Source organism: Bos javanicus, chromosome 18, assembly GCF_032452875.1.
Source record: "Bos javanicus breed banteng chromosome 18, ARS-OSU_banteng_1.0, whole genome shotgun sequence".
Lineage (NCBI taxonomy): Eukaryota > Metazoa > Chordata > Mammalia > Artiodactyla > Bovidae > Bos > Bos javanicus.
Genome location: NC_083885.1, coordinates 46,617,519 through 46,634,565, shown reverse-complemented (window position 1 = coordinate 46,634,565; position 17,047 = coordinate 46,617,519). Strand labels below are relative to the sequence as shown.

At 47.7% G+C, this 17,047-nt stretch overlaps 1 protein-coding gene across 1 annotated transcript; it reads right to left on the bottom strand.

Annotated features, from left to right (window-relative positions):
* Positions 1–5,146: 5,146 nt before the first annotated feature.
* Positions 5,147–16,970, bottom strand: PROSER3 (proline and serine rich 3). The gene is given in 11 exon segments (XM_061388041.1): positions 5,147–5,263; positions 5,266–5,341; positions 5,497–5,578; positions 5,678–6,665; positions 6,783–6,958; positions 12,477–12,619; positions 12,721–12,803; positions 13,629–13,735; positions 13,826–13,953; positions 14,763–14,965; positions 15,180–16,970. Coding segments are annotated over 11 exon segments (2,061 nt in total). The 5' UTR covers positions 15,186–16,970; the 3' UTR covers positions 5,147–5,194.
* Positions 16,971–17,047: the final 77 nt, after the last annotated feature.

Sequence of the window (17,047 nt, the reverse complement as noted above, 5' to 3'; positions counted from 1 at the left end):
ACAGGTATTTCCCACATGAAGTACCCTCTGCCTGGAATATTCTTTGTGCCCCCCCCCCACCTCATTGAAACACAACTGCAAATCCTTCCACACTCTTCTTGTGAGAAAGTACAGTCTGCCTTTCCTCCCTCTTGAATCTGGGCAAGACTGTGACAACTTCAACCAATAGACAATAGGAATGATTGGAGAAGGCAATGGCACCAGTACTCTTGCCTGGAAAATCCCATGGATGGAGGAGCCTGGAAGGCTGCAGTCCATGGGGTCGCTGAGGGTCGGACACGACTGAGCGACTTCACTTTCACTTTTCACTTTCATGCATTGGAGAAGGAAATGGCAACCCACTCCAGTGTTCTTGCCTGGAGAATCCCAGGGACGGGGGAGCCTGGTGGGCTGCCGTCTATGGGGTCGCACAGAGTCGGACATGACTGAAGTGACTTAGCAGTAGCAGTAGCAGGAATTGACACTCTGTGATTTCCAAGGCGAGGTAGTAAAAGGTAATGCAGTTTCCTCTTTGTCTGCTGGAATGGCTAGCTCTGGAGCCTTGAAGCACAATGTAGAAGTGCAGTTCTGCTGAGGCAGTTCATGCTTTGAGGAAGCCCTGATCACAATAAACTGTGGAAAACTCTTCAAGAGATGGGCATACCAGGCCACCTGACCTGCCTCTTGAGAAACCTGTATGCAGGTCAGGAAGCAACAGTTAGAACTGGGCATGGAACAACAGACTGGTCCCAAATAGGAAAAGGAGTACGCCAAGGCTGTATATTGTCACCCTGCTTATTTAACTTCTATGCAGAGTACATCATGAGAAACGCTGGGATGGAGGAAGTACAAGCTGGAATCAAGATTGCTGGGAGAAATATCAATAACCTCAGATATGCAGATGACACTACCCTTATGGCAGAAAGTGAAGAGGAACTAAAGAGCCTCTTGATGAAAGTGAAAGAGGAGAGTGAAAAAGTTGGATTAAAACTCAACATTCAAAAAAAAAAATTCAGAAAACTAAGATGGGCATCCGGTCCCATCACTTCATGGCAAATAAACGGGGAAACAGTGGAAACAGTGGCTGACTTTATTTTTCTGGGCTCCAAAATCACTGCAGATGGTGATTGCAGCCATGAAATTAAAAGACGCTTACTCTTTGGAAGGAAAGTTATGACCAACCTAGACAGCACATTAAAAAGCAGAGACGTTACTTTGCCAACAAAAGTCCGTCTAGTCAAGGCTATTTTTCCAGTGGTCATGTATGGATGTGAGAGTTGGACTATAAAGAAAGCTGAGCGCCAGAGAATTGATGCTTTTGAATTGTGGTGTTGGAGAAGACTCTTGAGAGTCCCTTGGACTCCAAGGAGATCCAACCAGTCCATCCTAAAGGAGATCAGTCCTGGGTATTCATTGTAAGGACTGATGCTGAAGCTGAAACTCCAATACTTTGGCCACCTGATGGGAAGAGCTGACTCATTTGAAAAGCCCCTGATGCTGGGAAAGATTGAGGGCAGGAGAAGGGGACGGCAGAGGATGAAATGGTTGGATGGCATCATGGACTCGATGGACATGGGTTTGGGTGGATTCCAGGAGTTGGTGATGGACAGGGAGGCCTGCTGTGCTGCAGTTGATGGGGTTGCAAAGAGTCGGAGACGACTACGTGACTGAACTGAACTGAACTGAAGCCACAGACTCCACAGGTGAAGAATCTGCCTGCAATGCAAGAGCCACAGGAGACATGGGTTTGATCCCTGAGTTGGGAAGATCCCCTGGAGTAGGAAACAGCAACCCACCCCAATACTCTTGCCTGGGAAATCTCATGGCCAGAGGAGTCTGGCGGGCTACAGTCCATGCGGTTGCAAAGAGTTGGAACACAATTGAGCACATGAACACAAACAAACCAAAAAAAGCCACATAGAGAGACCTTGTATAGACACTACAGTCCAGCTTGGCATTGTCTGAGCCCTGATGCTGAACTTAGGAGTTTAAGAGGCTCCAGAGATTCCACTCCCAGCTGTCAAGCCACCTTTGTCTTTCCAGCCGAACCCCTAGACATCATGGAGCAGAAATGATCTATTCCCAACTCTGCCCTGTCCAAATTTTTGACTCACAGAATATATGAGCATAATAGAATAATTGTTTTGTGCCACTAAGTTTTGGGGATAGCTTGTTACCTAGAAATAGTCATTAGGATGGCCCTTTGTTAATTATTAATTCCTACCTATCTCAATTCCTCAGGAATACTTCTAGGCCCCACTCACCCCACACACACACCAACTAAATCAGATTCTGCTGCTATAAACATCTTTTTTTTCTCCTTATGCCTAAACAGCTATTTCCTTGTTTTTATTTTATTTAAATGTATGGCTTGTTCATAAAGACTGAAAACAAATATTTACCATGTCTATAACATACAAAAGCTACTTTTTACAGAAATCTATCCTATCCTCTTTTTTTGTAAATACAAATATCAACATAATCCTGATTGCATATTTAACACCTTGTCATAAAAATTGTCTAACATACAGCAAAGCTGAACAATTTTACACCCATACAACCACCCCAGATCCTACCATTAACATTTTACTATATTTGTTTTATCTCACATCTATTACTCTATTCATCTGTTAATTTGACTTTGGATACATTTCAAAATAAATTGGAGAAGGCAATGGCAACCCACTCCAACACTCTTGCCTGGAAAATCCCATGGACGTAGGAGCCTGGTGGGCTGCAGTCCATGGGGTCGCTAAGAGTCTGACACGACTGAGCGACTTCACTTTCACTTTTCACTTTCATGCCTTGGAGAAGGAAATGGCAACCCACTCCAGTGCTCTTGCCTGGAGAATCCCAGGGACAGGGGAGCCTGGTGGGCTGCCGTCTATGGGGTTGCACAGAGTCGGACATGACTGAAGTGACTTAGCAGCAGCAGCAGCAAAATAAATTAAAGACATTGTATACTGTCCCATAAATACTTCAGCATGCATCTCTCACTAGAGTTCAATATTTATCTTTCTTTTCAGGTAATATGTACCCAGTGTAATTCACAATTTCACTGAATTTTAACAGGTGCATATGTGCATTTGTTCTAAGTCGCTTCAATCGTGTCGACTTTTTGCAATCCCATGGACAGTAGCCCGCCAGGCTCCTCTGTCCATGAGATTCTCCAGGCAAGAATACTGGAATGGGTTCCCACACCCTCCTCCAGGGGATCATCCCAACCCAGGGATCAAACTGGCATTTCTTGTGTCTCCTGCATTGGCAGGTGAGTTCTTTATCACTAGCACCACCTGGGAAGCCCCTAGCAAGTGCATATACCTTCATAATCCAAATCCTTACCCAGGATGGCAGCTGAACATTTTTATACAGCATCCCAGGACTCCCAAAGGAGGTGGGGGGAGAGATTAGGAGAAAACCAGGTGGAGGGCTTCCCTGGTGCTCTGTGGTAAAGAATCCACCTGTCAATGCAGGAAACATGAGTTTGACCCCTGGTCCAGGAAGATCCCACATACTGCACAGCAACTAAACCTGTGTACCAAAACTATTGAGCCTGTGTTCTAGAGCAGGGGAACCACAACTACTGAGCCCACATGCTGCAACTACAGAAGCCCCTGTGCCCTAGAGCTTGCTCTCAGCAATAAGAGAAGCCACCACAATGAGAAGAGTGCACACCACAATTAGAGAGTGGCCCCTACTCGACACAAGTAGAGGAAAGCCTGCACAGCAATGAAGACCCAGCACAGCCATAAATAAGCAAATAAATAATTTTTAATTATTTAAAAACAGGTGGAAATTATATCATCTTTTCTAATTCAATTTAGAAAGTTAAAGTAAAATTGCTTCCTTATACCCAATGTCAAGAAGGAACATGGACCCTATTTTTTTGATAGGAAATATGCCAAAGAATTCGAAGACAAAACAATAGGTTTTTCAGTAGTCCAGAGAGATGATGATAGTCTAGACTAGGGTCAAGGGAGGGGTTGAATTCTGGAATTTTTTTTTAAGTGATGGTAACTCTTACAGTTTCTCTTCACAGCTTTTATTTAATTTTTTTGGTTGTGCTGGGTTTACTTTGCTGCACTCTGGCTTTCTCTAGTTATGGCAAGCGGGGGCTAGTTTTTGTTGTAGTACTCAGGCTTCTTATTGCGGTGACTTCTCTTGTTGCAGAGCACAGGCTGTAAGCACACAGGCTGCAGTAGTTGCAGCAGGCAGGCTCAGTAGTTGTGGCACAAAGGCTTAGTTGCTCTGCTGCCTGTGGAATCTTCCCCAACCAGGAATCGAACCCAAGTCCCCTGCATCTGCAGGTGGATTCCTATCCACTGTACCATCAGGGAAGTTCCTGGAGAGATTTTAAAGGTAGAGATAATATGACTTGCTGGTCAACTGATTGTGAGGAGAATCAATGACAGCTATGAGGCTTCTGACTTGAGCAGGTGGAAGGATGGAGCTGAGAGCCAGGGAGGAGCAGGTTTCGGGCAAGGATTAAGACCTACGGAGTTTGAGATATTTCTTAGAACTTTTTGTGTGGATGATGAGCAAGTCATGGGATATAGGGACCTGAGGTTCTAGGCTGAAGATAGGAATTTGTTGTAGTACTCGGGCTTCACAATTTGTATGACTTTGTACAGTTCAAAATCGTCTATCAGAAGAGAGATGAGGTTCAGAACCATGAAGCCAGATGAGAACACCTGGGACTGGTTGTAGATAGAAAAGTCAAGGCCTGGGACACCAAAGTGACAGGTGTGAGGCACAATGAGGAACAATGAGGCACAACCAGATTGGTGAGGAGAAGGCTGGGGTTCTGGAAGCTAGGCAAGGAAGTGCTTCAAAGAGTGAGTGGGGATCAGCACACCTAATGCTGCTGCTGGGTCAAGCAGGATGTGGAGGCCTGACCATTGTCTAACACTCTAATGACTACAAGCTTCACACCCAGAGAACAGTTCCTTTGGTCTCATCTGAGACAGGAGGACCCACTTGCCCAGAACCCCTTTCCTGCCCTCAAAGATGAAACCAGAAGAGACCTGGCTTCAGTGGTCAGAAACAAGAGTTAAGTGGTGCAGGGCAGAGCTAGTATGGGGGAGAGGAAGGGGGCACAGGGAGCTATTTCCCTAAATTAGCAAGACCCTTGGCCTTTTCAAACAACTTCTTTTTCGGAGACAACCAGTAATCTGAAAAAAAATTTTTTTATTAAGAAAAATAGAATCTATACAATTCAAAGTCGTCTGGCCTCAAGAGAAGCTCCTTCCCTCCTCAGCCGCAGCCTTGGGGATCCGGGGGGGGGGGCGACCTGGCTGGAGAAGACCAAGACTCTGGGTCTTCAGGGTGGCCCAGCAGGTGGGCTATTTGGGCATCCACTTTTCTGGAAAAAGGACAGTGGGGTAGAGGTTGAGGTATTTGTTCAGGATTAGGGTCTGGGGCTATGTATGTTCTGGGAAAGGGGTTCAGGAGAGGTGGGCACCACATGGCAATCTCAGAATTCAGGGACCAGGTGTGTTAAATCCTGGCGATGGTCACCTTTTCTGCTGCCGCAGCGCCGTCCTTTGAATCCTTAGCACCTGCAGTATAGGGTCGTCCTGGAACTCGCTCCCATCGGAGTCTAAGGTGGAAAGGAGCAAGATTCAAGGGGTCGGACTCATAGCGTAATGGACTGCCATTCAGAACATGGCAGCCACGCACAGCATGTGCGCCTGCTCACCTTCCGCAGCCTGCAGAAGTCTGGCAGCCTGGGAGAGCAGGTCTTCTGAGGGGGCGTCGCCAGCAGCGGGTGAGGGCGTGGCTACCACCTCAAGAGACCCCGCCTCGAACGGAGAGCGCGGGGCCGTAACACAAGTGGCGACCACCTCAGCTGGAGGAGGCAGGATCTTGGGCTGCAGAGACTTGACTTCAGCCAAGGGAGTGTCTTTGTCTTTCCTAGGCACCGATCCCGCTAGGGGGAGCATGGTCTTGGCATTCCGAGACACCGCCTTAGACCTATCCTGCGATTCAGATAGATGAGCCGTGACTTCTGAGTGAGGGGTCAGAGGGTGTGTGGCCTTGGCTTTTCGAGGTTCAGCCTCGTGTGGAGGCGGGCCCTCAAGCCGGGGGGGCGTGTCCTCCAGGCAGTCCGGAAACAGCCGAGCCTTCACCACCTGGCCCAGTGCGCCTCTGAGCTGCGGTCCGGGGCCCTCGTGCTCATCCGCGGCCATGACTCGCCCTGAAGACTCCCGGCGTTGGGCTCTGCTTCTCCGAGGCTTGGAGCTCTGCTTCTCGAGCTCCTCTGGGCTGCTTGGTGCAGGGGTTGGGGGGCCCTGGGGGGCTGCAGGGGTCGTGGGTGTGGAGGCAGGGGGTGCGGGGGTTGAGGCTGGAGGGGCAGGAGTGGAGGCCAGGGGCGCTGGGACGGAGGCCGGGGGCCCTGGGGTGGAGGCCGGGGGCCCTGGGGTGGAGGCCGGGAGTGTTGGAGGAATGATCCCAAGAGGTATCCAGGGACTGGGCTGTGGGGCCCAGAAGAATCCATGGGGACTGGGACCCCAAAAGATGTGTGGAGAGAACCCTGGGGGAATAGGAGGCCTCTCCATGGGGAAAGCTTCCTGGAGTCCAGGCGGAACCATACTGCCCCAAAGTGGGATGGAGTTAGACTGGGTTCCCAGGGAACCAAGGGTCTCCGCAGCGGGAGGAGATGGCTGTGGACAGATGGGGGAAGGGACCTGAGAGGGAGAGAAAAGGTAGAGAGTCCTCAGTCTCTCTCAGCCTACTCCTTCCTTCAACTTCCCTTAGGATCCTCCCTCCACACCCCACTCAGGCTCCTCCCTCCTCCATCTCACCGAGGTGGTGAGGGCAGGGGTCTGCGGCAGCACCCAGGTTCCGTCACCCTGGCTTCTTCGAGCCTGTTCAAGTTTCCGCCGCTGCCGCCACTGGTACAGAATGTCATCCTCTGGCCGCAGGGGTGCCTGGGAGGAGGACGGGGCAGGAGTAGGGATGGGGGCAGGTGCTGGGGTTGCTGTGGAGGAAATAGAGGGAAGAGAGGTAAGGTAGGGGCTGGGGTGATGAGCAAGGATAGCCTAGCACACACCCTTTGAGTACCAGGTTATTCAGACAGGCTCTCCAGATGTTGTCCCAAGTCCCCTGCAGATTGGGAAATGGGGGAAGGGACAGAATCGGAGAAGAGAGCCCTCATGGGCTTCAACCTGTCATCATTTGACTCTTCATCATCAACAAATATTACTGAGTCCCTACTATGTGCCAGGCACATTGTAAGGCACAGTGCCAGGCACTGTTCTGGACACAGTGGTCACAGCAGGGACCAGGGCAGATCTTCCAGAATCTGCCTACATCTCCCCACTTTACCACCCTCACCTGCCAACCCCATAACAACTTCCTCCTTGGCTTCCCTTCTCTCCCATCCTCTGAAACTGCCTCCATCCACAGTCCAGGGAGCCTGTGAACACCTAAGTCAAGTCAGGGCCCTCCTGACTTAGAATCTTCCCTGGGCTGTACCTCTCTCCTGGTAAAAAGCACATCTTTGTACTTGTGGTTCCCTTTGCCTGGAAGGCTCTTCACTTATGCATCCACGGGGTTAACTCCAAGTCCTTCAGGTATTTCCCCAAGTACCACCTTCTTCATGAGGCCATCCCTGGCTGCCCTATTCAAAATTGCAATAGCCCAGCCCTACCACCCTCCATCCTCTTTCCTGTTCCATTTTTCTCCTTAGCACCTATCACCTTCTAACTACTAAAGATCACACTTCTTTGCTTATTCATTGTTCATCTCTCCCTCACAATGCCGGCTATACAAGGACAGCAGTTTTTATCTGCCAGGCTGTTGCCAGATCCCCAGTGTCAAGAATAGGGCCTGGTGTCAGTATATGTGGCATAAAAGAAAATAAATATATGCAAAATTGTGCTCCATCCCAGTGCCCAGCACTGTGCTGGGGATACAGCAGTGACTAAGGGCAGGGTCACCACCTATCCTCAGGCCTGTGGGACAAAGGGACATCATTTCCCATCACCCAGGTTATCATTTCATGAGTCATGATTAGTATGGCTATCATTATCTCTCAGAAGCCCTACCTATTAATGCTGCACAGAGAAGGGGAAGCAGGGTAGTAGGCAGCATCCGGGACCTCTCCTCCCCTCCCCTCTATATCCTGTGATTCTATTTCCAGACCTGGCCACTTCCCTTTACTCTGTTCCTCAGGCTTTGGCCCATGCCAAACTACCAGAGTCTGTCTCTCACCAACAGGGAGTTTGCTAACACCTGGTAAAGATCTTATCCCTGCCTTGCTCACAACCCTCCTGTGGCTCCCCAGTAGATCGTAACCAAATGCCTCACATGGCTATGCAGCCCCATGTAATCTGACCCCTGCCAATATCTTCCACCTTATCTCACACTACCCTTACCCCTGGTTCTTGCCTTTTCTTGTTCATTATCTGCATTGTGCTCCCTCCCACCTCAGTACAGGCTACAGGGCTATAGTCCTCACCTTCATCATTCAGGTTTCCACTTAGATAGCACCTCTTCCAGGAAGGCCTTCTCTGACATCTCAGTATCACAAGTCTCCCCTGCATGACCCTCATTTCTACTTATATTTGTTTGTGGAGTTATGCAGCTATTCTGTGCCCCACATTCACTATTCTGTGAGGACCGTGAAGGTGAGACCATGTATGGTTGGTTCATTAAGGAATCCCCAATCTCGAGCAAAGGCTTCACACGCAACATGTATTCAATGTGTGTTGCATAAAAGAATACATACATTTACTCTGCAAAAAACTTATGAAGTATGTAGTAGGTTTATCCCTATTTTACAGATGAGGAAACTGAGGATCAGGAAGGAGAAGTGAATAAAAAGAGAAGCTTGGATGGATCAAAGAATCAGGGGACAGCTTGGGCAAGATCACTCAAATGCACAAATAGCACTCTGTTCTCTCTGCTTGCCTGTCCCCACTCATGGGAGTCCCATGAGATATGGAGAGAATCTTTCCTGGCTACCACTGCATCCCAGGAACTGGGGCACAGAGTAATAGTAACAACAGTGATGACAAAACAGTAACCCACATCTTTAACCCAACCTCTGAAATCTCAGGGGCAGAAATTTGAGAGTTCAACACTTAGCATGTTTTAGTCAAGTTGCTAGGTATGTATAGGATTGACAGGGGTCTGGGTCAGAACATCAGATTCAAACACACTAGTATATAGCTGAACGTGTGAAATTGCCATTATTCAACCATTTTTTACTTACAAAAATTTCATAAGATTCATAGTATGAATATTTACTCCCTGACTTCAGACTATATTACAAAGCCATAGTAATCAAAACAGTATGGTACTGGCACAAAAACAGGCACAGATGAATAGAATAGATCAAAGCACCCAGAAATGAACCCACACACTTATGGTCAATTAATCTACAACAAAGGAGGCAAAAATATACAATGGGGAAAAGACAGTTTCTTCAATAAGTGCTGCTAGGAAAACTAGACTGCTGCTGCTGCTAAGTCACTTCAGTCGTGTCCGACTCTGTGCAACTGCATAGACAGAAGCCCACCAGATTCCCCCATCCCTGGGATTCTCCGGGCAAGAACACTGGAGTGGGTTGCCATTTCCTTCTCTAACACATCAAAGTGAAAAGTGAAAGGGAAGTTTCGCAACCCCATGGACTACAGCCTACCAGGTTCCTCCGTCTGTGGGATTTTCCAGGCAAGAGTACTAGAGTGGGGTGCCATTGCCTTCTTCAGGAAAACTGGACAACTACATGTAGAACGTTTTCTCCCACCATATACAAAAATAAACTCAAGATGGATTAAAGACCTAAATGTAAGATCTGAGCCATAAAACTCCTAGAAGAAAACATAGGCATGGCATAGCAATATTTTTGTAGATATGTCTCCTAAGGCAAAGGAAACAAAAACAAAAATGAATGAATGGGACCCAATTAAACTTAAAAGTTTTTGTACAGCAAAGGAAACAATCAACAAAACAAAAAGACAACTTATTGAATGGGAGAAAACATTTCCAAGTGATACGACCAACAAGGGATTAACAGCTCATACAACTTAACATAAAAAAAAAAAAAACTTAATTAAAAGATGGGTAGAATCTGCCTGAGGACAACTGAGGCCATTTCCTGGGTGCCTGGCCTCGCTGCCCAGCAGCCCCAAGTGGCGAGCGGCCCTTGTGGCAGAGGAAGGGGGCGGGCGCAGGTGGAAGCAGGTTCACATCTGGAAAAGCACTAGACAACCCCCACCCCCGCCCCACTTTGTATTATTCCTCCTCTTACTCTGAGCTGTGAGTAATTTTAACCCTGTGCATATGGTAGCTCTTCTGATGCAGAGACTATTTTATCAATGTCAGTGCCATCCCCATAGGATGACTCCATGAGTGTTTCCAGACTCAGGCTCTGACAAACGAAATAAAAATGTTTTGTTTTTTTTAAAAAAAAAATGGGCAGAAGACCTGAACAGACACTTTTCCAAATAAGACAGATGGCCAACAGGCACATTAAAAGATGCCCAACATTACTATTCATCAGAGAAATGCAAATCAAAACCACAATGAGATAATCACCTCATATCTTTCAAAATGGTTATCATCAAAAAGACCACAAATAACAAACGTTGGAAAAGATGAGGAGAAAAGGGAACCCTTGTAGTACAGTGTTTATGGGAATGTGTTTAAATTGGTACAGCTACAATGGAAAACAGCATGGAGATTCCTCAAAAAACTAAAAATAGAACTATCAAACATTCCAGCAATTCCACTCCTGTGTATATATCTAAAGAAAATAAAAACAGTAATTTGAAAAGATACATGCACCCCAACAGCAGCATTATTTACAATAGCCAAAATACAGAAGCAACTTTGGTATTCATCAACAGATGAATGGATAAAGAAGATGTGGTGTATATATACAATGGAATATTACTCATCCATTAAAAAAGAATGAAATTCTACCATTTGCAACAACACAAATGGTTCTTTTCTGGGGGTGGGGGGAAGATATTATGCTTAGTGAAATAAGTCAGACAGAGAAAGATGAATACTGTATTTTATCACTTATATGTAGAACTGAAAGAATAAAACAAATGAATATAACAAAACAGAAATTGACTCAGATATAAGGAACAAACTAGTGGTTAGGGTAGAGGGAAGCAGGGGAAGGGTGGGACAGGGACAGGGGATAAGAGGTAAAAACTACTGTGTATAAAATAAATAGGCAGAGAAGGAAATGGCAACCCACTCCAGTATTCTTGCCTGGAAAATCTCATGGACAGATGAGCCTGGTGGGCTAGTGTCTGGCATCACAGAGTCGTACACAACTTAGCAACTGAACAACAACACACAATCAGGCAGATTGTGATTTGGGGAAATAGTTCTTGATGGAAATGTGACATAAAATGAAGAGTGAAGTGACCTAGCAATATGGAATACAGAGTTTTGTAAGAAATTAACATTTGTGTATAGAATAATAATTGCAAATATTCAAACAATAAAGTCCATGGCTAAAGAAAAAAATAAAATAAATAGGCTACAAAGATATATTGTGGAGCACAGGGAAGATAGCCAATAGTTTAGAATATAGGGTTGGCCAAAAAATTTGTTTGGTTTTAAGTGAAAATAAAAGACATACTCTTCATTCTCACCAAGAACTTTACTGAATAATGTATTCACTAACCAAATGGACTTTTTGGCTAACCTAATAATGTTAAGAGCTTCTCTGGTGGCCAAGTGACAAAGAATCTGCCTGCAATGCAGGAGACATGGATTCTATTCCTGAGTCGGGAAGATCCCCTGGAGAAGGAAATGGCAACCCACTCCAGTATTCTTGCCTGGGAAATCCCATGGGCAGAGGAGCCTGGTGGGCTATAGTTGGACAATAAATCACCATCTCCACAAATAACTTCAAATGGAGTATAATCTATAAACATTTGGATTACTATGTCGTCTACCTTAAACTAATAGAATATTGTCAATCAACTATGCCTCAATAAAAAAGGATGACTTCATCCTAAATGAGATAGATATATAAATACTCTTCATATTGTTTAGGTCAAATTTTGCTGCCAAATCAGCTGTGGTGCCAAATTTGTAACAAGCCTTCTGATTTTGGAGCTTCATGTTCAGAACTGCAGACAGGATGCAGAGAGAGAAATTGCATACTCATGGGAGCTACTGCGTATGCTTTCTTAATTTTTTTGGCCACGGCTCATAGTATGCAGGATCTCAGTTCCCTGATCAAGGATTGAAACTATACCCCCTGCACTGGCAGTGTAGAGTCTTAACCACTGGACCACCAGGGAAGTCCTCCCACGATAGGTACTGTTAACAGAGCCATGCTGCGTGCTCCATGTATTCACCAACTCTTTCAATCCTCATGACACCTACAGCAGGGGAATACAGTTATTATCCCTGTTTTACAGCTGGGTAAACAAAGCACAGAGAAGCCCAAGGTCACAGAGCTATAAGTCGAAAAGTTGGAATTTGCACCCAGACTGCCCCCATCCTCGCCTCCCAGCACTCACCTTGTGCCGTGATGTCAGGGTCCTTGATGGAGTCAGGAGTGAAGGTCATGGAGAAGGGAGAGAGGCCATCAGAGCTGATGGGGAATGAGGAGCTGCCGCCATCGCTGGGGCTGAGGGAGGAGGTGGAGGAGACGGAGGCCTTGCTAGAGGGAGAAGGCAGAAGTGAGGCCACCGGGGTCTCAGAGGCAGCAGCCTGGGCCCAGAGAGGATGGACTGGGGAGGATGATGCGGGTGGGGGAGGCACCTGCGTTTGAGCAGCCTGGCAGCTCTGCTTTGCAGGCTCAGTGTCTCCAAGTCCAGCAAGGATGAGTTCCATGTATTGAGACTCTGTGAGGTGAGAGGGGGTCAGAGCTCAGTCCCCATCGCAAAGGCTTCTGGGAAAGGGGCTCTGGACAGAGGGCCTGAATGCAAGTCTACATTCCACCTGGCACCCTCACATGCTGGCAGACAATCTGCTCCTCCTCAGGCAAGACAGACCAGGTTTCCCTCTGTGGATCCATAACCCTCAGTGTAATCACTGTTATAGTAGAAGGGCTGACCCTACCTTCCTGATCAGGCCTGGCTAGTCACAGTGCTCTGTCCTCCAGTTCACAGTGACTGGCTCACAAAGATGAGCGAATGAAAATAAGTCCTGGGGCTTTGGATGGAGCTATTGGAAAAGCTTTTTCTTTTCACTGGAGTAATCAAATATATCAGACGCCTACAGCTATTGGAGACATCTTAGCTATTTTGAGGGGAAAGCCTACCTGAGATTGAGCCAAACAAGGAGGAACCGAAAGCCATGAGAGTTGAGTTCCTCCCAATATTGTTCAATCACCAGGATTCAGCTATGCTCAAAAGCATCTAGTTTAGGATTTCTTGATTACACTAGCTAACAAAGCCTCCCTTTTTTGTTTAGGCTTCCTTGAATTGGGGGTTGACTCTAATGCTAACTACATGTTTGTTTGGTTTTTTTCCTTCTTCTTTTTTGGCTGAGCCATGCAGTGGTATATAGGATCTAATTTCCTGACCAAGGGTTGAATCTGCACACCCTGCATTGGAAGTGGAGAGTCTTAACCACTAGATCACCAGGGAATTTCTGACTCTAGTTCTGTCTCAGGGCTGGTGCTATCAGTCCAGGCAAGGAGGGACAGAAGTGAGTGGCAGTCTCACCTGCTTTATTTCCTGAAGGGGTGCCACAGCCTTAGCCTTCGATGCACTGGCCATCTTAGCATGAGTCAGGGCTGCTGTGTTGGGTCTTCCTTCTGGTTCACTGGCTCCTGTTGAGATACCCCAGTTGATTTAGTGGGGGGCAGATAGAGGAGCTGCTAGGGGTATTGCTCAGGAGGAGATGAGACTGAAGCAGGTACCTGCTGCAAGTTGACTGCCAGGGTCTGAAGATTCAGGCCGCAGCCACCAAAAGTCAGCTGGGGTTGGGCCTGCAGACTGGCGTTCTTCTCGGCTTGTGGGCTGAGCCTGTCGGAACCGGTTTATGTACCTGTGAGCATCAGAGAATTGGGAGGTGGGTGGGATGAGGAGCACCCAATAATAATAATAATAATCATAATAGTCAATGTATATGTCGCACCATAGCAACATTTGGTAGTTGATCCTCAGCATCTGTTCTCCTTTCTTATACAGTAATGCAATATTATGTAAGATGATATAACCCTGGGGACACAGCCACTCTTCTATAAATACATTTGCCAGATACCCTTGCAGATTTATGGCCATGTATATTCCTGACCACAAGATGCAATTCTAGAAAGTGGATGTGGCTGGGAGCCATTATGGGCCATGAAGGAAAGGGTAACAGCCTAGGGAAGGGAGAGCAACAAGAGAGAAGGAAACTGTGTCTCTGACACCTCACTTAGGGGCTGCCATATCAGCTCTGGTTGCTTCTGCCTGGACTGTTACGTGAGGGAGACATATTGATAAACACTCTTGTTTAAGGCACGATTCATTTGGGACTCCTTGTTATAGCAGCTGAACTTGGATCCTACAAATCCAAGTGCTCACTATGTGGCTCACTATTTGTTACAGATGCAGTACTGATGGTAATTCATCGAAAACTTAAAAGAGACCCAGAACATATGTGCTATTAATATCCTCAATTTACAGATGAAGAAACTGAGGCCAGGATTGTACAGTGATAAAGCCTGGATTTGAATCTAGCTCCAGAGCGCTTGGTAACATGAATGAAGCATGGTCCTAAAAGTGCAGCTCTGGCTAGGATGATTATTATGGATGTCTGCCCCCTCGCACTGATCCAAACCCTTCTTTTCCCTGAGAGCTACTGGAACTTACTTGGCCACCACGGAGTCCCCACTGTCAGTCACGATGGGTGGCGGGGAGGCTCTTATCTGGCCCTCAGCGGTGCTGGGTGGGGAAGGGGTCCCTGAGCTGGATGGCCAGGACTCCTCAAACAGCTCAGGGGAGCTGGGGCCTGTGGCCAGAGGCTTGGAAGCTTCTGGAAGTCTGGATCTCTGGGATCTGGATGGGCTCAGGGTCTAATATAGAGGAGGTGAAGAGAAAAAAAAGTGAGGCTGAGGAGTCATCCCTGTAGGGAAACGAAGACACAAATGAAATCTCAGTCCAGAGGAGAGGAAACACATCCCACAATGGCAACAACTCAGAGTGATTGGGGAGGTGACAAGGGATTTAAGTGGTGGAGGACAAGGGCAAGGCCATGGGGAAGAGAGGAGAGGCCTTTTAATCTCTCACCCCCATCTCTCATCACGTCTTCCTTCCCTCTAGTCGTCACTCCCTTGTTACTGGTTGGCACACAGCACTCTCTGTGGGGTGTCCTCACCTGGGGATGCCAGGTTTGGCTTCAGGATGGCCAGTGTGGCTTCAAACCACACTACGGTTCCCACGGAATCCTGGAAGAGACGAACTAAAATTTCCATGAAGCACCACTGTACATTCAAGATAATGACACTGGAGGCACGATTCCCACCAGTCCTTGGAGCAGTCTCAAAAGAGAACCCGGGAACTGCTGGTTGGTGATTCGTAACCCTGGATCCAGTCTAAGAGGAGTCTTTTAAAAATACAGAGGCGTGGTCCTCACCCAAGATCAAAAGAATCAGAATACCTGGAAGGGGGCTGGGCATCTTCATACATCTGTTTTGCAGTGTTTCAGGTGATTCTTAAGTGGAAGTCAGGAGAAGATCCAAGGCTAAACCCTATCACTGTATATTTCCCATAAGTCCTTGGGACACTAAGGAGAGGGGTAGATGGATTACAATTCCTATAGTCACTGGGCTCCGCCTAAGCAAGACACCCGTGGTAGTATGGGAGAAAATTCAAAATTACGAATCTTAATTCCCAGGGTTCCCCCGGACACTTTTAGAGGAAAAAAAAAAAAGCCCTTAGGGCCACTTAGCGGAACATAAAACGCTATGAAACCCCCGCAGTGGTAAAGTCCAAGGTCGGAGCCACTTAAGGCTGTGGAGCATCTTGGGAGTTGTAGTTCCAGTAAGGTTGAGCACAGTTGACTCCGGACCGTAGCAAACCTGATCTTAGGCTGTGTTACTCTCACCCTTGATCCTCCCTAGGCCTCCTGTAATCCATCACCTGAAGTCCATCCTGCAGCTACCTCGCCGATTCCGCCTGCTCTGCTAGGTCACCGGACTCACCCGGAGCGCATCTTTGTCGCTTAGCAATACCCTATAACCCCGCCCCTCTGTGAGACTGCAGGCGCGGGAAGAGAGCGGTCTCTAAGGCGACCAATGATAGAGAGGAAAATAAAAGTAATTGACAATGGCCAAAGGGAGGTGTCTCACAATTGGCTGTAACGGGAATGAGAGGGCATGTTTGATTGGGGAACGGTAGCGAGCTGCAGTAATTGGCAAGCCCATGGACCAATGGAAAGGATCCGAGGCTGGGCTCGCGGTTAGGAGGAGGTTCCAATGGACTCTCTTTTTGCTGTAGTCTTGTATTCTAACCACCCCTCGTCTTGCTGTCTAAATCTCATCCAGATTCCAATCTAACTACGGATTTTTCCGTTGCAGGGGCCATCAGGGAGCCTACCCCCTCTCTAGCCGCTGTCCCTTCATCAGTCCAGCAGTCCCTCCCGATCTTCTAACCACTTCCGTCTTGCTCCAGGAGCAGCTGGTTGCTCCAAGTGCCAAGCCTGGGCTCCCCGCCGAGGTGGCTGGATCATAACGAGCTATTTCGGGCCCCAGCGTGCGGCCCCCGCGGGGCCAGCCTGGACTGTTCTTGCCCGCGCCCCCTGGCTGCTGCTCACCTGGCAGACCCCGCTGTCCAGCGCACCCGAGGCTGAGTCAGACGCACAGAATTAGGCCCGGCTTGCCGGGGGTTGGGTCCAGGGCCCTGGTCAAATGGGAATAGGGTCTGTTCTGTGTCCTTCTGACAGCCTGGCCCAGCTACTGCATTCCCTCTAACCAGGAATCTGCTCCCAAGACCGGCATCTGCGTCATCCTCAGAGCACCTTCGGGGCGGGGGTGGATTAAAGGGACTGTGAATTCTTTGGTGGGTTTCTCAGGCTGTAGGTCCCTAACGCCACGCTTGCACCCCACTTTGGCAAGGCTCCTCCTCCTCAGCCTTAGTTTTTCTTTCGGGAAATTAGG